We start from the raw sequence: 25,642 nt of genomic DNA on the forward strand, positions 1-25,642 counted from the left end.
GTCGGCAAAAATATTGATCGCCTAGTAAAAGTGGACAGGTTGATGGAAAGTAAATATATCTGCAGTGTTAAACATTTATATAATATTTAGAGCCGATTAGTGCTCTTGGGTACTGTCTTTTGAGCAGACGATTCTGAGTTCCTGCCGGCATTTAAGGCGTCTCTAAATGGCGACCACATTTCCAAGCTATGATGGTGAGCACGATTAAATGAGCTGCATGTCGTTGCGGGCTTTATTGTTATTCAGAACGCTTTCAAATATCCTGATGTTTTCAGCTGTTATTTACTCAAAATGATTTTGGTTAACCGCAATGTGGATACGAACTCGGTTTCAAATGTGTTGGAAGTTGGAAATGTGTGCTTTTAAATGTGAAAAGTCTGCCTTTGATGCTTTTTAAGCACGAGAACATGTTATTAGCACCAACACATGTGGCAAAAAATTACAACAACAATATTAATTGCGAAAACACTTGAGCCGAACTTTATGGACTTACTAATTCATGGGTTGTGTTTGTTTAGACTATTTGACCCGAAACTTAATGCGATAACGTAAACTTGCAAGCCGCAAACAGGAGAAAACAACAAAAATATATAGCATATTCGGTTACATAACATCCACACACAAATTGGGCTACAGTTTGAGGTTGTTTTGTTAAAAAGAGTCTTAACAGAAAAAATAACTGTTAAAATTTGTTCCTCAACAGCTTTCGGTTGCACTTATTATAAAATTATGAAACTCACACATACACATACTCGAAAGGCAAACACAGTAAAAACCTGTTGATCAAAACCGAAGAACCAAAAATTCTACTGAACTTGTGAAACACGAACATGCGGCAAACTCAGCACTGAAACAAACCATTCCGCCAACAGGAAGAGCAAATACAGTCGGTCTAATATCCCACACCACGTTTTCTATGAAATTACTAAGGACGAAAAATAACGGCACTAACTTTCTTGCTGAATTTTCGCATTTTATTTGAATTTTCAGAACAACTTTAAATACAAAATCGATAATTCTTTAATGCATATATGTAAAATAAATCGAAATTCGTCGCTTAGTTAATTGTTGCAGACGCTCCCTGTCTGGCAGTAGCGAGTCCACCCAAAGACTCTTGCAGAGAACGCAAAATGCCAATCGGTATCTAAACGGAATTAAAGAGAAGGGAGAAATCATGTATAAAATTATTGTAATTCTACTCCAAAAACTTACGTTCAAAGCACTGGTCACTACCGCTGGGCCGACGTTCAGGTTGATATCGGGTAGCGGCGATGGCGTGGCGAAATTGAATTGATTCTTCTCCACTTGTCTGGTCAGTTGTTTCGAGTGTGCGACACCGCTACCTGCATTGTTGTTACTGTTGGCGTTAGCGTTGGCACTGGCGCTAGCTTCAGCGGCATACTGTGCCAAGAGAGGAATCAAAAGCAATTACATGTTTAGTATGTTTCTTATACTAAAATCTAAAAAGCGGGTTAGTTTTATTTGTTGAAAGTTTTTCTTTACTTTCAGGCATTTGCAATAATGTGTGCTTTGGTTAAAATTAAAAGTAAACAAGCTTTGCTAAGATGTGTGTCCAAAAAGACCCTTGTGTATACGTTACCATACCCAATTAAACATCAAACTTTACAGCATTACCATATCTCATATAATTGGATGCAGTATAAGGGTAAATAGTGTTTATATTTGCCCACCTAATTGGAATTTGTATAACGTTGTAGTGTAGAGTTTTTTATTTTTACTATATTTTCACTTATCAAGCGGCTTTGGGAAGTGCAAGCGTGTACACACGGCGTATACGTAATATTTGCATTTTCCTACAATGACTTGTAGCCAAGTGCGTTTTGAACTTCAACTACAGATTAATTTTGCAAAAACTAGGAACAACCGTTAACTTCGGCGGCCCCGAATACCTTTCACAGGTGCATTTTATAGCATAAAAGGGTATACAAAGATCTTTGTCTAGATTTTGATCGGTCAGTTTGTATGGCAGCTTTACGCCATAGTGGTCCGATCTGAACAATTTATTTGGAGAATGAGCTGGTGCCTTGAGCAGTAACCCATGCTAAATTTAGTGACTATATGTTGTCAATTATGAAAGTTTTTCACGTAAAGACTTGATTTTATGGAAATAGCGCAGTATGTATGGCAACTATACGCTATTGTAGCCCGATATTGGCAGTTCAAACAAATGAGCAGCGTTTTGGCGAGGAAGCAAATGTGAAAAATTGCAGGTTGATAACTCAAAAACTGTGTGACTAGTATTATATATGTGGAGTAGTCGAAAAAGTCTTTTCGTATTTCTAACCAAACTTCAACTTATTTTTTTATATTTATAATGAACTTTAATGAACCAAATATGTACTATTTTGGTCGACCACTTTTTGCTATTTTTCCGCTAGAGACATTATTCCATCAGTGTAGAACTTTTCTGGTTTCTCAGCGAAAAACTGCAACAAGAAATTTTCATAGACTTCTCTTGAAGGCAACTTTACTTCATTAAGGGAGTTCTTCATTCACCGAAACAAATGATAGTCCGATGGTGCAAGGTCAGGGCTATATGGTGGATGCATAAAAACTTCCCAGCCAAGCTCTCTCAGTTTTTGCCGAGTCAGCAAAGATATGTGTGGTCTGGCGTTGTCCTGATGGAAAACGAAGCCCTTTCTGCTGATCAGTTCTGGCTGTTTTTTTCAATTGCTTGCTTCAATCTCATCAGTTGTTGACAGTAAAATGTGGAATCAATCGTTCGACCAGGCTGGAGCAAGTCATAGTGGATGATTCCTTTCCAATCCCACCAAACACTCAATCGCTGATGTTAATTCGGTTCATTAAATCTTTCACAGACAATTCATGTGGTACCCAAACATCGAACTTTGTAGGTAGCCTTCTCTAAATGGTTCAAAACCATTTCATGATGAATATTAAGTTTCTTAGCGATGTCATGGCTGCTTATGTGATGGTCCTGCTCAATATTTTCCATAACTTCATCGACGTTTCCAACGACAGGTCGACCAGAGCGCATCTTTAACATCGAAATCTCCGGAACGAAAGCAAGCGAACCATTGTTGTGCTCCACGAACTGATACAGCATCGTCTCAGTAAACTTCACAAATTTCATTGGTGGCTTGTGTGGCATTCTTCCCTTTTTCATATAAGAATTACGAAATAAAGCGAATTTCTTCATCTTTCACACATTTTTGAACAGCTGTAACTTGTTTTTAACTTCGCCGAACTTAATTCCATTTGGTTAAATGAAGCTTAAAATCCCACCTTTCCATCACTATATGATATGAAACAATGTGATTGGTAGCCCTGGAGATATACGGCTGCAACGACATCTATTGACAAAATGCGAAAAGACTTTTTCGACCGACTACCACTATTCTGATTATTTTATTTTTTACTTTATAGTAGTGAAAATAAATAAATAACAATAATTTGGGTTATTTAAATTTCAAAATTAGTAATATTTTTTTATTAAAAGCTTTTAGGTTTACTTTTTCGTTCAGAAGCACTAATGTTTCTATTTCTGCGAAATTTCGCACTCAAATTGCCCTTTCATCAAAGTATTTATTCTCTGAAAACTTCATTAATGTGTAAATATCACAATTATTTCCACAACCACAACCAAATAATCACATAAAAATATATTCGAGTTTTATTTAAACAACAAAAAAGTGCAACAAGACTCTAGCCTGAAAGCACACCAAGTATAACTACAGTTACCCTTCAACGCATAAGCGAAGCAGTGAGCAATAACTGAGTAGAGTAATTAAGCAAACAAAAACCAAAACAAAGCAAAAAAAAAAACAGAAAAAACACAAAAAGGGAAATAACAAAACCTGCTTGCAACAGCGACAAGCCACAAAATGCATGTACAATGCCGTGCTGTGTCGCCGGTGAGAGGGGATTGGGCATGCGGGGGCAACCGCGTGTATTCAACCGCACGATTTGCATAAAATGACAATTGCAGAGACGTCTTTTTCGCATTATTCTTTATGCACGCGCGTGAGCACATAGCAGTTGACACATTGCACCGTTATGCGTGATAATGGAAAGCGGAGTGGGGGAGGGGGAATTGTATTTACGCACGAACAAGCGATACGAAGCGCCGGTTGTGCGCGGCGTATGAGCAACTAAAAAAGCAGTGCCTGCACCGCCCCAGTCAAGTTGAGACTGCCACCACTACAACGGTAAATTAAGCAGACACACCGCTGTGCCGCTACGTGCATCCCGTTTTTCAGTCATTATTTTCTGCCTTCAGCACCCATGCATACATATTCATTTTCATTTTCACTTTTATATATAATGCTTTTTGTGGTTTCGCCATTTTGTTTTCCACTCGCCCGTGACGGCTGTGATACCTGCGAGTGTTGCTGCACAGCAACAACTGATTGCTGGTGTTTGGTTTGTGTTGCATGCGGCGCATCTACCGCGCCAACTCCGGCCTCTGTCGTCCTTAGCGCGAGCTGTGTTTGCAGTAGGCGCTCGCGTTGCCGCTGCAGCTGGCGCTCACGTTTATTGGGTCGGGTGCGTGACTTTTGGCGCAAGCGTTGCCTGCTCACCACGATGGTGGGTGGCGCTGCAGCATGCTCGACACCGTTGGCTGGCTGTGGTGCGTCGCTGAGCTGCTGCTGGCTATCGGCTTTCCCTATGCTCTCTGTGGTGTCGCTGGCGCTTGGTGCTCCTGCAGGATGCTGTACAACGGGAACATATGTAGCAATTGGTTTCACGACGCCTTTATGCTGTTCTCCGGCAGTAGAGGCAGCGCTGGTGTCAACGTTGACGTCATCGCTGTTACCGTTATGGTTGCCTGTTGCAGCGGTTGAAAAGTCATCACCACGTTTAAGGATGTCAGTGCTGGGGGCATGGCGGTTGTCAGTGGCCTTGCGGTCAGAATTATTGGGTGTCTTATTTGCGCTATTGCTGTAGGACTGCATATAAGAGGGGAAGGGTGGTTCAATCGAAAATTTATTACAAAAATTTTCTTCTCAAAGTAAATCTATCATTTGTTGCAATGAAAAATAATTCAAGAGAGAGAGTAACTCTAAACTATTTATAGATATAATAATAATTTCTTGCTAAAACGTTGAGACGGATTTCATAAGGTGATAGTTAACAGTCACTTTCAGTCATCAAGGGTTTAGAATTGTAGAATGTTAAGCTGAATCAGGGTGTCATTGACCTTGTCACAGCCTTGATCAATTTCAATTAAAAATTTCACTTCCTTGGCATCTCAATTTGCAGCTTAGAGCGGAAACGAAATGAAAGCACAGTTAAATAGCAAATTTGATGATCCGTTAGTTATTGATGATAGTAGATGATAATGCTTTCTTTCTTTCACTTTGCTCTTTACTTCACTCTCTGATTAGCTTTAGCCATGGGCATGTCATTACAAATACTTACACTGGGTTTGATAAGATACTTCTTCGGTGGTCGGACTTTTTGAATGCCATCATACTGTGTTGTGTCACTGGGACCACTAGTCACTGCGTCCACTTGATTGCTGAAAGTTCCCGGAAAGATGTGGTTTTTTGTGCTTGCCACGGTTCTACCGCCGGAAAAAGCTTGTGAACCCGCATAACCACCTCTGCTGGTATCTCCGCCAAGAATGGCTCCAGCACCGAGCTGTGGATTGGCCTCAGCACCGGCATACAGTACGCCAGCGGCATTTCCTGGTTTGAGTAGATATGTTTAAAATAGTTAAATATGCTCATTAATATTTATGGGTCATCGAATTCGGTCGAATTCCAATATCAATGTGAAAATGAACTCCATTCGCACACAAAGTAGTTAATTTAATGAGAAAAATTCATTAATAACTCTCAAACGCCTCTGATCTCACGAGTTTGTATTATTTTGGTTGGCGCATGCATATTAACAGTTGTGGAATTATTGTGGTAAATATATTGCTTCCACATGAAAAGTTTTAATAAAAAGTGTTGTGCCACAATGTTGCCATAGAATGTTCGCATAATAATTAATTGCCGCCGAGAAAGTTTGAACAAACTAAGTACCCTTTAGGAAATGGCAACAGTTAGAACATGAGAGCGGCAAAACAAAAACACACCATAAATAGGGGAGGTGTGGTGAAATAATGCATTGCATTTGGATAATGAAGTAAATATGCAAAATTATCATTTGAACTAGTATTATGACTTTTTTATTGAAGGCAACGATATTCTTACTCTTTGGCGGGCAAAGCTCCACATAGTTGAAATTGCTTTTTTCCGATAAGGAGTCAAATTTTCGTGACAATCATAGTTCATATGTAGTTCATAAAAGTAGGTTTGTGTATAGATTTCCTAGACACCCTCAGCTCTGAACGTCTGAATGGGGGCTTAATCGGACAATTACCGCAATTCACTGAACACTGCCGGAAGTGGAGACTATTAAGTTTAAATATTGAAATGCGTTAAGCAATGCTCGATGAAATCTGTGATATTTTTGTAATTCATATTTGCAGTCAGCTTTTTGGTGTTAATCGTTATTGATTTTTATATAATTTAATTAAAATGAATAATATTAAAATTACCGTCCACACTGCCCCCTAAGCCAGCACCAGCCCTTTGCCCGAACGGCGTACCAGCCGAAGCGCTTAGGCCGCCATGCGCTGCATCGCCAGTGAGTAGACCACCCAGACCCGCCTCAGCGTGATAACCACCGAAATTTACACCAAATTTGCCGTCTCTAAAGGTGAGAAGCTGAAAATAAATAACAAGCAAATAATAAGTCGAAATATGGAATTTGGACAATTTTAGCATAGGACTGTTTTTTCGTAAAATTAAGCTGTTGACAGTTAACAGTGTCGGTGACCGACTTAAATTGGGCACTGCTATCATTTATGAGTTTGTCGTGATACACGCGCCAATTAACTGGTCCGAGGGCGAAAGGCGAAACTTTGACAGCGATATCTCGCTGCACTATAGACATATCTATGTTTAAACATATTACATATGTATGTGCTATGTAAGTAGATGACTACGATCTTATCTCTGTCAAGTACAATAAATATAAATAGGCGGTTGGATATTTTCGATCCATCAATTCGTTATCATTTTAAACAGGTACGTATGTACAGTCAATGTTAAACATAATGGGAAAACACATATGGAAATTATGGGTTTTTCAGGCAAGACTACAAATAATTAAAGTTCCTATTCCAATATTGCTATGTCCCGTTATATACAAACAGCGACTCATATTTTAGAAAATATTGGGTAGTCGAAAAAGTCTTTTCGTAATTTTAATCCAAATTCAACTTCGAAATTTCCAGTATGGAACCCTTGTTGTGTTACATGAACTGATACAGCAACGGCTCCGCAAAGTTCATAAATTTCATTGGTGGCCTGCGTGGCATTCTTCCCTTTTTTATACAAAAGTTTTAAAATTTCTTCATTATTTTCACACAACTTTCCCGAATTAAATTTTTGTTTCTGGTTAAATGAAGCTTAAAGCTTTTCTAACACAATATGGTATGATATATGATATGGACACAGTGTGATTGGTAGCACTGGACATATACGACTGCAAAGACATCTATAGACAAAATACGAAAAGACTTTTTCGACTACCCAATATTTTAAACTTCATGGCAAACTATCGATAATTTTTTTATTGTATTTAGTATATTATTTAAGGATGGCAACACTACTTCGAACAATATGTTTAACAAGCCATAATGTTACTTCTTAAGGTTAGAATAGCCGAAAGTAATTGCTTAATGCTGGTTTAAACGGGAAATATACATATTTGCATTGAAATCAAAAAATTCAAGATATATTCTACCTAATCCAGTGCTGTGCGCTGGCATTAAAGGTTGCCTGTATTTCGTATTCTTTACAAATTAGCTCAACAGTATTCACCTAATTCTATTTTCAACTGTTATATCAAGTACTCGTAAATATGTATGACGCATTGACGGCAGACACTTTCGATCGAGGTTTGTGTGTTTTGAATGTTTTGTATTGGCTGGTTGTTGGCACTTGACGGAAACGGCGGCGATAGCGATATTAGTTATGTGTTCACAGTTCTTTCTGAAGGGTTGATTGGGCCAGTAGTTGTTCGATATCTTCGACGTAGCGATAATGAGTAACAAATATTCGAAAAATGCCGAAAAGTTTGTATTGCTTTCACTTTTTGTCTGCGCACTTAGCGCATTGCCAGCGTTATCTGGTGCAGTCTCCTTGACGTGGGGTCATGTGGGCAAGTATGCCTCGCCTATTTACGATGAAGAAATTAAGCTCACTGATAACAAGCCGATAGTTGACGTTACGTATCCACGCCAGGTGAGTAACTTATATGTCATATATATGTGTGTGTATGTGCATAATGTTTACAATAATGAAAGTGAAAAAAGATTAACAAACTCCTATCGTTTTTCGCAATGCACAGTCATTAAGTAAATAACTTCCCACTAATGATATTCAGAAGTTAGTGTGTTGGCACTTCCATGATTCCTTCATAGGGTAATCTTCTTTAAATATAAAATTTACGTGTCATGTTGTTTGTCCGCGATGGACTCCTAAGCTACTGAACTGATTGTAACAAAATTCAGCGCACCCTGTCCAGTTTTAACCAACTTAGAAGACAGGATAGTAAAAACAGTCCTCAAATAAAAAGTACAGTGAAAGCTCTGTTAAATAAATGCTTTATTAAGCGAACAACTCTATTAACTGGACAGAAAGGCTGGTAACCAGACGCAAATTCGTTATTTTTTCCAATGAAATTTATTTGTAGGAACATATTCCAAATTAAACCTCAAGTACAATCCCTTGGATTCTTATCCCGACAAAAACGTTATTTGTAAATAAAATTTTCACCGTATTGAATAGTTTATTATATGAATAATAGTGTAATATGTATACCACAGCAAAGCGAGACCGGATCTACTAGTTGACTTATAAATAGAAGTTTTGACCTTCGTGTAGTTCAAAATATACGATGGACGGCTTTTTGACAAACAAACTTTCTTGGATCAGAACTTGTCTTGTTTTGTAATAATTTGTAATGGATTTTAGAATTCCGTTATCCTTAGCCAATTTTTCTTCGATGACACTTTTTGTGTCAGGGTTACTATATAGACAAAGCTTTCGACGAACTTTGATTTCATCAAGCAAACATGCCTCACAGAATATGCGCACCTTGATAATAATAGCGACAGCTGATAATCTCAGCCATGCTATTAGATCAACCCCGTCTAACTGTTTAATGAAGCAGCGTTAAAAACCGATTTCTTGCGAATCTGCTCCTTAGGGCCATCGCAAAGATAATACCGACCAAATGATAATGGTAAAACCTCTGTTAATCACTGCGAGTGCGCGCTCTCTTGTAATACTCACAATTAGATAAAATGTAATTTTCTAACAATTGTCTCTCTTTGCTCCACAGGGTGACACCAGCGAGTACATCATAACCGCAATGCACGCATTCGACGCGAAAACACCACTGTACACGACAGCAGTTGCGGAGCGCGCGGCCGATGCACATTTGGCAACCGTGGATTCTGCAAGGGTTATGGTTTTGCGCGGCGGCGTTGGCTTTAATTACACGACATTACGATTTGAAATGCCAACGTCCGCTTATCAGCTTTCAGCTGCAGACAGCGCTCCGACCATTGGCGGTCATCCTGATGGCGGCAGACATGCGGGGCGTGGTAATAACTTGCGTGCACACTATCAGCTCGTTATTTACGGCGTTGATTTATAGCGTGAATAATCTTATAATAAACTTTTCTTCTATTCGCATTTCAAATATGCAAAGACGAGTTTAGTTAAGCAATGGTTATATCTTAAATAATTTGTTCAACACCTTTAATTATTACAGTTGGTTTTACTAACCCTTTCTGTATGTCTGCGTATTGTGGAGATGTGTAGGAGCAATTCCTCTTAATCCTGGCATATTATGCAGAGTTCTCTTAATAGTCTTATAGTTAGGTTTCACTGGTAGTTAAAGTGAAATTAAGAATAAAGCTATTGTGGTGGTGGTTTCATTTTTAAATCACAAGGAAACCGTACGCTTTTCCTCAAAAACAACTAAATTTCGCAAATAACTGCAACCAAGGAGAGAAAATTCAAATTAAATGCGGAGAAAATCGCGAAAGTCGCGCTGGTAAACTTCCAACAGCAAATCAAACACAGCGAATGTCGCAGCCACGGCGGTTCACCTGTTCTTCACTTTCGCCATGCCGACTACATTCGTAGACACAAACAACATAAAATTAACAGTTGTGTCTTTGTTCTTAGAGGCCAATGTCAACAGCCAGCATTGTAAAGATAATAATCATTTGAAACTAACTCATTTGAAACATGGATTCACTACAACAAATACAAATGCTACACGCATACCCTGTGGGAAAATTTCGCAGTAATTGACGTACCATATTTGACAGTTTGATGTTCTATGAATTGTTAACTGACATCCTCTGCATAATTTACCTACGGGCTGGATTTGGCAGGAAGCAGTGAAACAATCGGGAGTCAAAGAATTGGAATGAAGGTTTTGCAGATTAGCGCCTGCGGAAGCTACTACATTCTCTTCAATGGTTGTTATAATATTACAAGTATGATTCAAGTAGGGCCGAAGGTATCATTGCATTTTCATTACTTCTTACTTCTAGACTAAAAAATGCTACTTTTAGACGATCTGCAAAGTTCTTGACCAAATCTGAACTACATAGGGCTTATTCTGTTCTTGCAGGGTCGTATTTGTTCACTTATAGGTTTGTTCTTACACCTGTGACATTGTTTGCTTGCTACTTTTCCAGCAAGTCTTTACAGCTGCTGTTGTGGTTGTTGCGGTGGTTTTGTGCACGAGACTCTGCTCAGCATTTCAAGTTAAGAAAGTACATACATACATACGTTTATTTAGTTTATGATGTGACACACTCTGAAAGACTGTTGTTTATACGCTGGCAGCACGTCGCATAGGATATAATAGTTTCGGCTTCGAAACGAGTTCGTGTCCGGAAATCTGCCAAGAAGGTTATGGTATCAGTTTTTTGGGATGCGAGAGGAATTTTGTTTGTAGATTACTTGCAAACTGGTAAAGCAATTAATTCTGAATATTATTGCAATCTTTTAAACCAGTTGAAGAAAAAAAAGACGTGAAAAAAGACGCGGTTTGCAGAAGAAAAAAATCCTTATTCATCAGGACAATGCACCGTGTCACAAGACCATTTTGACAATGGCTAAAATCCATGAATAAAATGTTCTTGTCCGGAATCGCCATCTATAGTGTTTGCTCGCGCTCAAGCCTAACCTTTCCTTACTTGTTTAATGTTAAACTACAACAACCAGATAACAGAAGTAACTACAATGGCAAGTGCTGATGGAAGATGGGCAAAGAGAATGGCGTAAGGTGAGAGGCATAGACTTTCAAAGTGCGCTCAAGTGTGACTAAATACTCTCGGCCAATTTGGGGTGTCATGCCTTGGCGGCAGCTTATGTGCGCGTGTGTGTCTGCTAATGGGCTGGTGCGAACACTGTGGGTTCTCTGTCCTTGCCGCGATGTCACACGAGCTTCTTGCTTTCTTTCTTACCTTTCTTCATCGAGCAAATAGATGTTTATCGCAACTTATTCTGAAATTAGCATTTTGCAGTGCTTGCGATGTGTGCTTGTGTGTGATCTTATATGTAGAATGGTAAATTTTTTTGCTTTCTTTCCCTTTGCACTGATGTGTGGGGCCGAAATGGAATTCTTATTTTCACTAATCAGGTTGGCCCTTTATTTTCTTCAGGTGCAAAGTTCAACGGTGATTTCGCTGGCTTTTTTTCGCTGTCCAGTTAAATTGAAATTGAAATTAAGCTCGTAAAGTTGAATGATAAGCGGCGTTTATTTAGACTGGCACCAAAAAGGTCGCAGTTGTAATGCTTTTTCACGGCTTGCATAAATTTGCTCCTTGACACTGACACGGTCGGTTGGCGCTGTTCGGTTTTCGGTTGTTCATCATGGGGTTGGCAGTTTCTCCCATCAGATATTTTATACCATTTGTATGAGAAGTGGAAAGAAAGCATTTCACGGAAAAATTTATGCAAATAAAGTGTAGAGAGCTGTTGAGGTAATTGTTAATGCCTTTTAATTTAATCAATTTATACTATAATGGTGCCAAAAAGGCGTACAAAGGAGCCGAGGAAAGTGAACGTTAGGCTTTGAATGTTTAGTAGTTGCTGCTCAGTGGAAGGAAGGAGTTTTTTAAAGTACATGGTTTTTTATAAATACTTTCCATGTGTTTGTACTATTTATTGAATTTTGAAAAAACTGGCAAAATACGAAAGCCCGATAAACATACGTAGTAAATGTCAAGAAGACGAATGAGAAAATTTTCTTAGCTCCACGTTCTCAAATGGTTGTATATTTGTGGATTTCACTATATCAAAGAGAGAGGACAATTAAACTTTTTTTTCTAAAAATCCTCTCAAAATATATCATGCATTCTTTATAGAATTTAATATTAATAATTCAGCAAATAAGAAATGAATAAGTTACTTTCATTACTGCCTATGAGGAACATGAAATATTTTTTGCCGAGCTTCTCCTATCAGTGAGCAAGCTACTTGAAACTTGAAGCCTCAGCTTTTTGAAATCTTTGGGAAGTTTGTTGAGCGAAAATAATTTCAGATACAAATTTAATGGTAGAGTATTCAAAATTTCGTCCTTAAGTACTAACACTTTAAAGAACTATTAAAGATTTTAGATTATTTCGGCTGAGAAAAACCCATACATAGTCATATGCAAGCATCCTTCCTAACGAAAAATGGCAAAACTCTCTTGAAATGTCGTCAATAGCGGTCAATGACTTTTCCTTGAAGAGATGTATAAAAAAACTCGCGTTGAGCTTATTTGCCAAAGCTGCTATAATTTTCGTCTAATGTTCAGCATTTGTTAGTTGAATTTGGATGGGAAAAGTTGTCATAAAAAGAGGTTAACAGTGGCCGCAGGTGACAAATGTGCAAACAAATTTAATAAATAAGTATGTATGTATGTAGGTACGTTCATGTATCTGTGTTTATCAGCAGCACACCCCGGATTAGCGGACAATCTTTTGCATGACTGTTTGCAGAAATTTGCATTTTAATGTCTACATTTTGAACTATTAATTTGTTATTGTCTGGTAGAAAGATTGTTTGTCTGGAGCCAAAGTGCGAAAATTATTATAATTACAAACGCAGAATTGGAGACAAATCTAAACACATATACATAAATATGTATAAACTCAGAAGGTTTTTATAGATTTGTTGTATGCGAACAGAGAGTGCATGGTTGAAAGTCTGTAATGAGCAATAACTTTTAATATGCTTAGCTTTCGCAAAATTAAACCTCTGTTTACTCATTATCCCTATCTTTTTTCTGCCAGTAAGAAATTACAAAGAAGATAACCAAATGGTTGCCAACGTTTGACAAAGCTTGGAGTGTGGCGAAGCAACTGGTAGAAGTCAAATATGCTAGCATAATCAAATTGATATAGAATAGCAAGAGAAAATAACAACTTAAGATGGAAGGAGTTGTAAAAATTGTAAGATGAGCACACAAAGTTTTTTAAGAGAAATAAAAATATGTCGAAAATCAATTGAAAACATAAAAGTTGAATGCAAAAAGAGAAACTGCTGATAAAATATAACGGGTGATTCCATTATAGTTATTTTTTTCAATAGCCGCTTTTTTGACAGATCACCCGAGAACCGTGTCTAGTTGTCATGTTATTTTTGTACAGTATTGTTTGACATTTCAACATGGACAGACTAAAGCTTGAACAACCTTTACAAATCCTTCAACTTTATTACGCAAATTCACTTTCTATAAAGAATGTGTGTCGCGCGCTTCGCTCAACTTATGGTCAATACAATCGGCCTACTGAGTGTACTATTCGGAACGCCATCACTCATCTTGAGATCCAGTTTGTGCAAGAACTGAAGCTGCTCGACCTTTCCAAGCGACATCGCTTCGGTCTATGTGCTCTTGAAAAGTTCTAAGAAGATCCGAGGTTTTCGAGCCAAATTTTTTTCAGCGATTGGGCTTATTTCTGGGTTAGTGGGTATGTAAATAAGCAAAATTTCCGCGTTTGGAACGCAGATCAACCTGGACTGATTCAAGAGCTGCCATTTCATCCAGAAAAAAACAACGGTTTGGTGTGTTTTGTAGGGCGGAGGAATCATCGGTCCATATTTCTTCAAAAATGATGCCGGTAAGAACGTAACCGCCAATGTCTACCGATGGCGCTAACTACCAGTCGAAATGCTCGAACGAGTCATCGAAAATTGAACTCAACGATTGGGCCATCTGAGACGTAGCCGCGGTTAACATTTGGAAGAGATAAGCTTCAAAAAAATAAATGCCAAGAATGTTCTTTCGAATGTTAATAACCATTCTTCATCAAATTAGAAGTTTTTTTTAAGTAGGCAACCTCGAAATACTATATCACCCTTTATATGTATGTAAGTCTAAAACGTGATTATGAGCATCATGATCTAATCTATTAAGAGTGTATTCTAGTCTAGAGACATGAATTTCGGGAGATTTTTGAAGTTCGTAAAAACAAAGCAACTTTGGTATCGTTTTGAAAAAGATAGCTTCAGTAGCCGGCCGATTAAGTTAGAATGACGGATCAGAAAAATACCTACATCTCCGAAAATAAACAAAATTTTAGAAAAAGCCTTCTGTAAATATATTTTAAAATAGCTAAATCTCGAATTTTCTATATTTCTAGACCAGAGGGGGTATTTAATACTTATAACTTCTAGCATCAGATTAAAGGTGATCAAGGTTACCTAATTTCAGTAGCCATTAGAATTGTAGTTGTAGCATAGATTATCTCCCTCTCATTAACTTGCTTTAGGTCACAAGTTTGCGTAACGGAAAATGATCGTTGGTTACAACAACTGATAATCGAATTTTGCATTAGCACCCCGCTTACCAACATTAATTTACTGATAATTGATGTAATTAACCACTATAAAAGCCAGTTTGCTTGCCTTAATTGCACAGGAACGTTAGACATCAATAGATGCATTTGTGCAATGCTTCAGTAAGCTGGTTAGATCGTTTTGCATATTAGTATAAGTGTTTATACGTATATATATAACTCCTGTAGTGGGTTTTGTGCAAGCTAGGTGAGTCAGCGCTTTGTTCCGCTTGATTTATGGTTCTTAGTTAAGAGTGTTCAAAGGTCGAGTGTTGCTTGCAGGTTTGATTGTCGCAAAATATATTTAGAACTCTTTACTGCTCTTCTCTTGGATATTTCACAACAACATGTGAAATTTCACACTTTTTATTTACATTTCATTCAACTTCCAAACTAACTAACTTTGGCACTAACATATCAATACGTAGTCGACCAAATCTTTATTCCATCTTGTTTGTGAATCAGGTAGCAGAAAGTGTTGCATGTTTAGGTGCGACTCACTGTCAATAAAATCACTGCATATCGGACGACATTTATTGACGTTTCGCCACTCCTCTGCTCGTTACATTTAAATTATTTTCTCTCATTAAATCTTTAGCAGTGAAGAAGTTCTTCCGTTAAATTTTATATAATAAACTAAGTTGATCCAAGTGTTAATGAATTTAAAATAGCTTTTAGTTTTTCATACAGCAAAGTCGCTAGAGAGCTATAGAGCTAACTTTAGTGTTGAGTTGTTTAGTATCTTCGACCCATATTGTCGTCTTCCTCGGACTTCGACTCCTCCTTTTTGGCTTCTTCCTTCTTTTCGGCAGTTATGGGATCATACTATTTTCAACCATTCATCTTTATTGTTAAGTCTCTAAAGACTTTAAAGAAAAATTTGAACTATATAAGGAGTATATGAACAACGTATTTATTCCAGCAATAAAAATAAATTCATGGGACCGTCAGTGTTGACATAATAACAGAGCAAATAAAAACAGTGTTATAGTAGGTGGCGACTATATTTAATTAAAACAAAACAGGTGGAAGCTAGAAAGCGAAGAGAAACACTTTTATAAAACGCTAAAATTAAGTTATTTATAAATAACCATAATTTTGGGATTTTTTTTTGTTTACTGTTATTATTATTTTTTGTTAAATTTTTATATAATAGTATTTGAATACGAAATAGACCGTGAATTTGTTTACTCCGCACATGGTGTTCTTGATACTCGTAGTATATGTACATATGTACATATATACCAGACAGACACACATTCGTAGTCAGCCGCTTGTGTCTACATAATAATTAAAATAAGTAAAAACGCACGAGCTACTAATTTGCTTTGCAGTGGTGTATGAAGCATTTCAAGCTCTCTTACAAGTTTTTATGCACACACTCTGTGTTTACCTATTCATATATTGTATACTCGTTATTTGTTTTTCGTAATTAACTTTGAGTGTTGGTCCGTCGATTGGCTGCAATTGCAGCCGCTGTTTTGCGGTAGCCAACTCCGGTAAAAAGCCATCGTAATAAAAAGCCGTGTTGAAACATTTATGAAGACATGCTTGTGTGTGTAAATGAGCCCATGAAAGTACAATGTTCAGTAAATATTTACAGTAAAGAAAATAAACATTTTCATTTTTTTTAAATAATGGAAAGGAAGTACTTTTGGTTCCCTTAAAAGATGAGTCTGAGGTTTCAGAAGCTATTGTTTTTTACGGTGACCCCTTTCTCATAACTAAATGTTGCAAATTTGCTCGAGTGTTTACTCAGAAAAAAAGGACTTGAACGCTCTCAAATTACCAACCCGGTTTTTAATCTGATCAAAAATCGCATTCTGGCCGGACAAAAACGATCAAAGTTTTGGGTAACATTCAACTTTTTTAAACGTCGCCAAATGGCGGTGAAAGCTTAACACCAGGAGATGACGAACCCGATTCCCCAAACGATGACGGTGGAGCAAACGTTCATTGCCTGACCATGAAGAAGTTCTAAAAGCAATTAGGGAGACCCCACAATTTACGCCAACTACCATGGGATAATTCTCCCAACATCGCATATAAGGTTCTATAGAGCGTATTGTGTGAAAGATTAAAGCCCACCGTCAACAAACTGATTGGACCTTATCAGTGTGGCCTTAGGCCTGGCAAATCAACAACTGATCAGATATTCACCATGCACGAAATCACCAAATCATGGAAAATTCCCGTGAAAAGAGAATCGACACGCACCATCTCGACTACCTTTCGTGCGACTCCTTCAATCTGCTGCCGGAGAAAATAATTCGAGCTGCAGAGATTAATCGAGCAGGTATAATTTTCTATAAGAGTATTCAGCTGCTGGCGTACGCCATTAGCCTCAACATCTGCGCCGTTAGTTCGGCAAAACGAAATATCTTCTGTCATTAAACAAACAGTCGTCGCACTTGCGACTTGTCTCTCACGTCACTGTTGACAGTCATAACTTTGAAGTCGTAGATAATTTCGTCTATCTTGGAACCAGTATCAACATCAACAACAACGTTAGCGTCGAAATCCAACGCAGATTATCTCTTTCCAACAGGTGCTACATAGTTCGGACTGAGTAGGCAATTGGGAAGTAAAGTCCTTTCTCGATGAATAAAAACCAAACTCTATGAGTCACTCATTATTCCCGTCCTGCAATATGGTGAGCCGAAGTTACGAGTTTTCGAGAGAAAGGCTCTATCCGATTCAGTGGACTCATGAGCTGTATGAGATATACGACGCCATTGACATAGTTCAGCGAATTAAAAGACAGCGGCTCTGCTGCCTAGGTCATGCCGTCCAAATGGATGAAAACACTCCAGCTCGGAGCGTATTCGACATAATACACGCCGGGGGAAGCATAGGAAGAGGAAGACCTCCACTCCGTTGGAAAGACCAGATGGAGAAGGACCTGGCTTCCAATTGGCGCCAAGCAGCGAAAAGAAGAAACGACTGGCGCGCTGTTGTTAACTCGGTTATAATCGTGTAAGCGGGGTCTACACCAGTAAAGAAGAATATGAAGCATGCAACATATTTTTACTCTCTCCTGTTGAGAAGATGAGAAGATGTCGTCCCTGAGGTTTTTGAAAGAACTTACTGAACTTTGATGTTGGAAGGAAAGTATATTTGACCTTGACGGCTTCTAGAAGTTTCTGTATATCAACATTTTCTTTTGGGTAATGAGTCAATCGAATTTAAGTACAAACATAATTTCTGTGAGTTACTGTACTCAAGCGTATATCCGCATATCCGATTGCAACGCACATGTATTTGCGCGACTGAAGTTTAATAATAGATATATGTACCTTCAACTATTGCGAATACCTGTTTACCTGCGCACAGAAGCGATGCTTTAAAGAGCTTTTTTCTTAGCCGCGTTAATTTGCAAATGGCGAATGAGCAAATTTAATTAACTTATGTTATTGTAATAATGAATTGCCAGTGGTTTGTGGCTGTGTTGTTGCAGACTTTGTTTTTGCCTCATCCGTTTTTCTACATGTACACTATGAAGTTGCGAGATACTCACACACATGCACGCACTCACTCATTCAAGCATATAATTCTGGCATTCATTCCTCGCTATTGCACACAACACACACACACACACATAGTGTCGCGCACTCACATAAATTACTCTATTATTTCGTAACAGAGTAATGAAAAAACCTAAATGATGTGTTTATGTGTATTCAATTGTAAATATTTGTTGTTTTAAAACTCAATTATTTTAATGTTTTTGTAAAAAGTGTAATAATTATAGTAAATGCGTAAATGCAGCTATTACAAAGGTAAAAATTTAATACGGTTCATGAGTGTGCGTGTGTTCATATTGCGGTCACTGCCGCTGGTAAATTAGTTGTCCGTAGTTTTACGGCTCAGGTTGGCTAATCGGTCTGATGGACTAACCTCGGCTGCAAGGAACCATAATCTCAGTCTGGCTTTATAGCTCGAATAAAATTAAAATTGTAAATGGTGGCTCAAAATATAATTTGGCAGACGATGGCTGATGAACTTCATCAGATGCCAAATTATATTATAGGTATATATGTAGGTATAGTAAAAATAAAACCATTATTTTTGCAAAGATTAATATTTGTATGAAACCTTCACTTAACATAGTTGGAATTGTCCAAGTTACATGAAATATGGACCGTTTTGTTTAATAACTTGTTGGCATTTTGAAGATAATATCATAAAGCCACTCGCATAGAAATCTTCGTTCCCACTGGCACAAAACTGTAACAGTCTTAAAGCGAATTTTCCTCTAGAAAAATTACTGGCTTTAGTTAGGAACAGGTAGTAATCACTTTTTGCGAAGTCCGAACAATAAGTTGGCTGCATAAGATTATCTCAACCGAACTTCCGGAGCTTCTGGCGAGTCCCTATCGATGTGTGGGACATAGCGTTGTTCTGATTGAACACAATTCATTTCCTTTTGACCACCTCGAGGTGATTGCTTTTTTCAGACAGTCCACCTGTTGACTGTAGGAGAGCAGTGTAGGATAAGAACCAGCTGATTCCCTGCCAATCAGAAGTCGAATTGTTAACTGTATGAGAGCAGTTTGGATAGGAACCAGCTGGTTCCCTGCCAATCACACCAAACACATAGCACAACTTTTCTGATCATTAATCCTAGCTTTGGCACCAATTGCGCCGACTCGGCAATTATTATGACTGTTTTTGCTCTGTGTTATTGTAAGTGATCTGTCATCATCAGCAACTATCTGCTTTAGATTTGATTTTGTTGCGATTCAGCAGCCACGATTCGCGGAAGGAAAATCGAACCGTGGGTTTTGTGGCATTAACTCGTGTGGTGGTTTTTTGCGACTTGTTAGCTTCTAGCTAATCGAAACAGTGCTTATATGGTGGTTGTAGTCAATGGTTTTCATCTATATTTCAACCATTCGTCTTACAGAGCGTAGTTCATCTCTGATATCAAAATTTTTGAATCGACGAAACCAAAATTGCGTATGATTAACTTTTAAAGTATCGGGACCATAAACACTATTTACATTTTCAGACACTCGTCTTTAAAAACTGCAAAATTTAAAGTTTTTTCTCTTTGCTGGTGCCCATCTTTGACGCGTCTTCAAGCAATACTGAGTCCGGCAATCACAGAACTATCTGAAAGGCTTGTTTGGTACAAAGTTGTGTCTTTCTAACACATCGCGCGTGACACAAATTACTAAAGCCATCTATTGAAAAATAAAATTAAAATTCGCTTCAAGCGCAGGCATCTCTAAGCACAAATAATCCGAATGGATCTAGTAACTGAACTCCATTTGGTATCGCAAAGGAACAAAACTGGTCTACGCGTGGCTCATTGACCTACCAGACTAACCTAACCTAACTATTGAAAAATAAGTGTCTTCTTTTTAATAGAGTTAATATCTAGGCTAAAGTTTCCTTCCTGGTATCCTAAATATTCATATGCCAAGTATTTATTTATTTATTTATTGTAATAATAATATTTTGGAACCAGAAATAATATAGTGCTGATTAATGTGGAGTTAAGGGGTTAGGGGTAGATAGAATTTTCAAAAAATTAATTTTTTTTTTTTGCATTTTCGTTAAGTGTAATATCTTAAAAATATTCTCTGAAAATTTCACGTTGATCCGATAATTAGTTTTTGAGTTATTCGACAAATAACAAAGCGAGCTCGGGCACTTCAAAGCGCTAGTGTGAAACTTTAAACGCGTTTTTCTCAAAACTATGTTTTTTGAATCGATGACAACTGTAACTCGAAAACCGCTCAGTAGATTTTAATGAAATTTATACAGCTTTTAGAATACATAATAATCTCGGGCCTGATCGAAGGATTTAAATTTTTTCGAAAATTTCGATTTTTTAAGACCAATTTTTACCTTTTTTTGGAACAGGGTCAACACAAACAACTATAACTTTGGAAATAAAATTTTTTTTTTTGAAATTTTCGTGACTTCAAGCCAACACATTCTATAATAATGCCATATACTTTTGTAAAATAACACGATTTAATGCAAAAAAAAAATTCTGAAAACTCTACTTTTTTCATGCCGATATTTGGTACACTGACCTGGCCTCTGGCTTTAAAAATCCTTTTCACACTGTTTTTATGAGCTTAAGTCCACAGTAAACGGTATCAAATATGCCGTTATATAATATTACTTAATTTGTGTGTACAAATTATTTTTTTGCTTAATGGAATTTCGATTTTTAGTAAAAGCCTTCTGAGAAGTGATCGGAAATATTTTTATTTGCTCGGTAAAAAAATATACTGAAACTTTTTTACCGCGCAGTTTTTGTGCCAATTAAGCGAGAAAAATATATAAACGGCTTAAATGCTGGCTTTCCTTTGCCACACCACCATAGTAATAATTACGTTAACTTAAATAATTGGTTTTTGTTTTTCATTAAACGCAAATTTCTGACTCACCTGCGGCGCGGCGGCTGCCAAGTGTAGCACATATGCCAGAGATAGGAATTTCAGCAACATTTCGGTGCGCTATGCCTTGTTGTTGTGCGTGTGTGTTCGCTGGTGGGACGAGTGTGTGAGCGCGGATTGAATTAATTTGTTGGCTTCGCTGACAGCAAATACAAAAGGCAAATACAGGAATTCCTTTGCGCAATTGAATTATATTTATTTAAATTCAATGGTTTCCCTTAATCGCGCGCACAACAATTGAATAACTGATTTTGCATTCAGTACGCGGCGTACACGTTGGCTTCTCGATTCTACGCGCTGGCGGCTGTCTCCTGCGGATACACAAAGTCGGTTTGTATGCGCGCGCCTTTGGAAAAAATAATGCTCGAATATAATTTATGGATTTTTCTCGTTACTTTTTGCACCACAGCCGATTCAAATTAAACACTTGTAATGAGTATTCGATTATATAATATTTTTTCCGCAAATATTGCTTGTATTCGCTCGAATAAGTGTTCAAGTTTCAAGTCCGTTGCCGGTGGCCGCTGGTGTTGCACTGATTTAAAGCCGCGGCTGTGCTGGTGTAAACCTTCCTGGCGATTGGCCAACAACAACAACATGCGCACGGCGCTGCTGGTCGCGCTTCAAGTGGAACCGGCGCGGCAGCTGGAAGCTTCTACTGCTCACAGCTTAGAGCTTTGAGTAATTAACATGTTCTTGTTGTTTTACAACGTTTTATTGTGTTATTATTATTGTTTTAGCTTTACAGTGGCTACTGAGGTTGTAGAACGCGTTTTATTTGCTCGTGCTTTGTAGGTTTTCGCTTGCCACTTGGCCGGTTTGCCATAAAAACACAGTAAATTTGCCAACTTTTCCACTGCCTCCTAGAAGTGTGTACATGTGTGCGTATGTGTGCCTATTGCTTTGCATATAGATCAGATGTAAGCCGACTGTGTTGACTCATGTGAGCGCATCGGCGTTTCGGCTCTCCGCTGGGATCTCATGTTCGCACTTTGATTGGCCGATCCGGTTCTGGTTCAGTTGAAATTAAGCGCATTATTTGAATTTAAAATTGCAAAACGAGAAATTATGTACGTTACTGTTCAAGGTGCAATTTTTTCCGCAATCTTCCAAATCGAAAAGACACAATAAAATAAGTAAAATAAATTCAAGCAAAAGCAATTTTATATTTCTTTAATTAAGTACTTAAGATGTGTTTACATAGATAATTTGAGTATTCGGTATTAATATAAATAGTTACATGGAAAGTTTAATACATAAATCCATACTATAATGTGTCTTCAAGTATTACATGTATATTTTTTGTCTAAAACATGACTTAAAATAATCAAAAAAATGTTATGACTTAAATTGTTTATCAATTTAAGTAAAATTTTTGGGTGACTAGCGGTAATTATTTTCGCCCTTCAAGTTTCGGTTCTTTTGTTCTTTAAAGATTATGTATAATCTCCGTATTCATATCTGAGTTCAATAAATTTTACACTCCGAAGCTGAACTGTCCAGCATTAGTTCACTGACATTATTGCCAATCACTGAACTTCTGATCTTTTCCTATCTTCCCAAGTGCCAATAAACCACAAATGACTGCATAACAAATGTACAAGTATGTCTTATCAATTCTTCTCATTCCTGGAAGCGAATAAGTCGAAAGATATGTGTCATACGCTAGGACCCTTCCGTATAATAAATCTAATGACATGTACATAAATAATATTCGAATAGCTAGCAAAACATATGCCTTATTAACGGTTATTGTTCTTGGAAGCGAATAATTTGAAAGCTATATGTTACGCCTTAGGACTTTTACGGTTTAATATTCATAATGAAATGCATTTAAAAGTCGAAAATAACATATGCATTATCGATTCTTAGAAGTCAACGTCAACGTGTCTCATGCTAGTGCTTTTTTTAAGTAATGGTTGTCAAAATAAAAGAAAACAAATTTAATTAACAACAAAAATTTCTCTGAAAGGCAAATTCAAAACAAAAAGAGTGATTTTCAAAATTATTTTAGTGATAATTTTTGCAAATTTTTCGCTCTTCAATGCCGGAAATGAAGGCTTTAGGTAGGCATAAATTATGACGAAACAATGAATATTGATTTTAAAAGTGATAACTTTCTTGAATAAACCCCTCTGAGCATCCTTAGTTCAACTGGCAATCCATAATACCATATGATCAAATTTGACCCGGACTGCAGAATTTAAACTGCGCTAGCAACCGTTAAAAAAAATGTTTCCATTGATTAGTCAAATCTTTGTTTATTTTGGAGTGAAGTTTGACCTTTATATGTCAATTAATGTGTGTTTCGCAGCTGATTGTTTACAACGTGAAAAGATTGTCAATGAAAAAAGTAACCAATTGAGGATTTATGAATATGACGTCAAAACTGTCCAACGATCCAGCGTATGACGCTCCAAAAATCGTATCGAGAACCATCCCAGCCGAGGGTTATAGAAACGGTATGGAAAAATGGAGGTTATTTGGAGCACGATAATAGATATTTGTACTAAAATACGTGAAAATGCTTGTTTGTCAAAGCGGGTCAAATTTGATGGCATAATTAAAAAGTTGTTTGGTTACGGTACCACCTTACTCTAGTTTTTTACATTTCAAGCAAAATTGCTGAATAATATGCGTTTAAAAGCGTGGTATGGCCAATAAAAAATAAACATAAACAAATTAGCAAATCACACAGTCTGAATATGGTGTGGGCCAACATTCAAAACTATTCAAAAGAAAGCCCCTTTTAGCCTACGATTTAGAGCGTAAATTTATGCTAATATATTGCAATCTGGTTACAAGCACACACACATGCTTATTCCATTGGAGAATTTCATGCTTCTGTCTATCTCTATCGCTAAGTCTATAGATTTCTATTTTTGGCACTTCTAACCTGAGGCGTATTGTGTGCCGAAAAATTAATTAAACACAAGCTAATTTCGTATTCAACGCGCACGCGTTGGTGGTAGCAGCGGCGACTAATGCGATTGAACCGGTACATGATGATATTTACAAACACAAACGCGCACTGAAAATTTAAATTAAAAAGTTGTAAATACTGGCGAATTATTTGGCTGTACATGTGTGTGTGTGCATGTGCATGCAATTACTATAATGTAATTAAAATTAATAATATCGCTTCTAAAAGCGCTTCCAAACATCAAATTAATTTTTATGAGCAACTTGCCTGCAGTGAGCTCAAGTGTTGGACATTGGCATCTGGTATTTCTATTATCATCATCCGGTTACATCAGTAGCAAGCAGTGAATGTGTGTGCTAGTCCTCCTATGGCTCGCTGCTGAAGTCTGCATCCCTTCGTACTAAATGCTGCCCTCGTGCTTCACACACACACATACGCCTTTGTATATGCTTATGTCTATTCATATCTACCTAAACACTGTTTATACGGCTGAATGCGCAATCTGTTGGCTGCACTTGGCAGTTGAGCTGCGTAGAACCAGCTCTCTAATCAAATCTACGCGCTTTTATTAATAATTTTTAATTAATTTCCGACAACTGCACGTCATACGTTGCACTGATAAGCGTGGCTGTTCTTGTTGTTACTGTTGCTGTTTTTCGCTTTTAGCGAAATAGACGCGAAGGAAGTTCAGTGAAGTTAATTCGATTTGTTGTTTTTAGCTGCCATGATCAGAGGTCGTTTACTTTCCGGCTAAGCGTGTAGCTAGGAAGACAGCCAGTGAACACATTTTCATTCTACCTTTCAATGTGCAAGTGTGAATACGCTTCAGCAAGCTTGAAATGGTTTTTAATCAACGCATTAAGCTTATGTATTCTGTTAAAGATGGGATGAAGACAAACATGTCTATATGCACATCTCCTTATATATTCCTATGAACAGGTCGAAACGTTTTATTAAATCTGCCGTGTCTGTGATATTTGCGCGCATCAAAGCGTTCTTCTAAGAAAGTGATTGCAAATAATTAGCTGCAGCCTGAAAATATGCTTTTAAGCGACTTATGATTCTGTGAAATAGTCGCTTGAGTTGCCACTTTCCGGTTGTTGTTGTCGTTATATTTCATTGCATAGTTACAGGCGCTTCAGAAGTCCATTACTGAAGATCACAATTTCTCGAATGATGCATAAATATCATTCAGTAAAATGATGTTGTTAAATACGCTGCAAACAGTAGCGCCGACCGACTGTTTTTTGTCTGTAAGAGCAGTGGTTAAGGATCATTAAAACTTGCGTAACTGCACACAATTTCTATGTGGTTTTAAGCGAAGGATCATACTGAATATTTGTCAAAGTACAATTATCTTACGACACAACGTCGAGTTTACGGATTTGTACTTATCTATGGTTATGT

The 25,642-nt window shown here is 37.5% G+C and overlaps 2 protein-coding genes across 3 annotated transcripts in view; one reads left to right on the top strand and one right to left on the bottom strand.

The window, feature by feature from the left end:
• Positions 1-968: 968 nt before the first annotated feature.
• Positions 969-21,920, bottom strand: LOC120770538 (merozoite surface antigen 2). Its single transcript, XM_040098093.1, has 5 exons — positions 21,304-21,920; positions 6,533-6,701; positions 5,404-5,672; positions 1,213-1,401; positions 969-1,144 (listed from the first exon to the last, which is right to left on the bottom strand). Exons 1-5 carry the CDS (start codon positions 21,361-21,363, stop codon positions 1,058-1,060), a joined length of 774 nt encoding a protein of 257 aa, XP_039954027.1. The 5' UTR covers positions 21,364-21,920; the 3' UTR covers positions 969-1,057.
• The window catches only part of LOC120770541, a 28,836-nt gene continuing 11,096 nt past the window's right edge, over positions 7,903-25,642 (top strand). Inside the window, exons 1-2 of one of the 2 annotated variants that reach the window (XM_040098096.1) lie at positions 7,903-8,285; positions 9,388-9,794. In XM_040098096.1, the coding sequence (XP_039954030.1) occupies positions 8,085-8,285; positions 9,388-9,705 (519 nt within the window). In that variant the 5' untranslated portion in view covers positions 7,903-8,084 and the 3' untranslated portion in view covers positions 9,706-9,794. Of the gene's footprint in view, positions 8,286-9,387; positions 9,795-25,642 lie in introns of those variants that run through there. The other variant, XM_040098097.1, reaches the window with a different exon arrangement.

Source organism: Bactrocera tryoni, chromosome 3 (assembly GCF_016617805.1).
Source record: "Bactrocera tryoni isolate S06 chromosome 3, CSIRO_BtryS06_freeze2, whole genome shotgun sequence".
In the NCBI taxonomy this organism is placed as follows: domain Eukaryota; kingdom Metazoa; phylum Arthropoda; class Insecta; order Diptera; family Tephritidae; genus Bactrocera; species Bactrocera tryoni.

What these genes read in the sequence shown, in the direction of transcription:
- LOC120770538 (XM_040098093.1), bottom strand. Translation starts at nt 21,363, where the DNA reads ATGTTGCTGAAATTCCTATCTCTGGCATATGTGCTACACTTGGCAGCC. An exon ending in AGTATCTTATCAAACCCAGT is followed by an intron (nt 1,402 to 5,403) that starts GTAAGTATTTGT and finishes CTCTTGGCACAG; the next exon opens with TATGCCGCTGAAGCTAGCGC. An exon ending in TAGTGACCAGTGCTTTGAAC is followed by an intron (nt 1,145 to 1,212) that starts GTAAGTTTTTGG and finishes AATTCCGTTTAG; the next exon opens with ATACCGATTGGCATTTTGCG.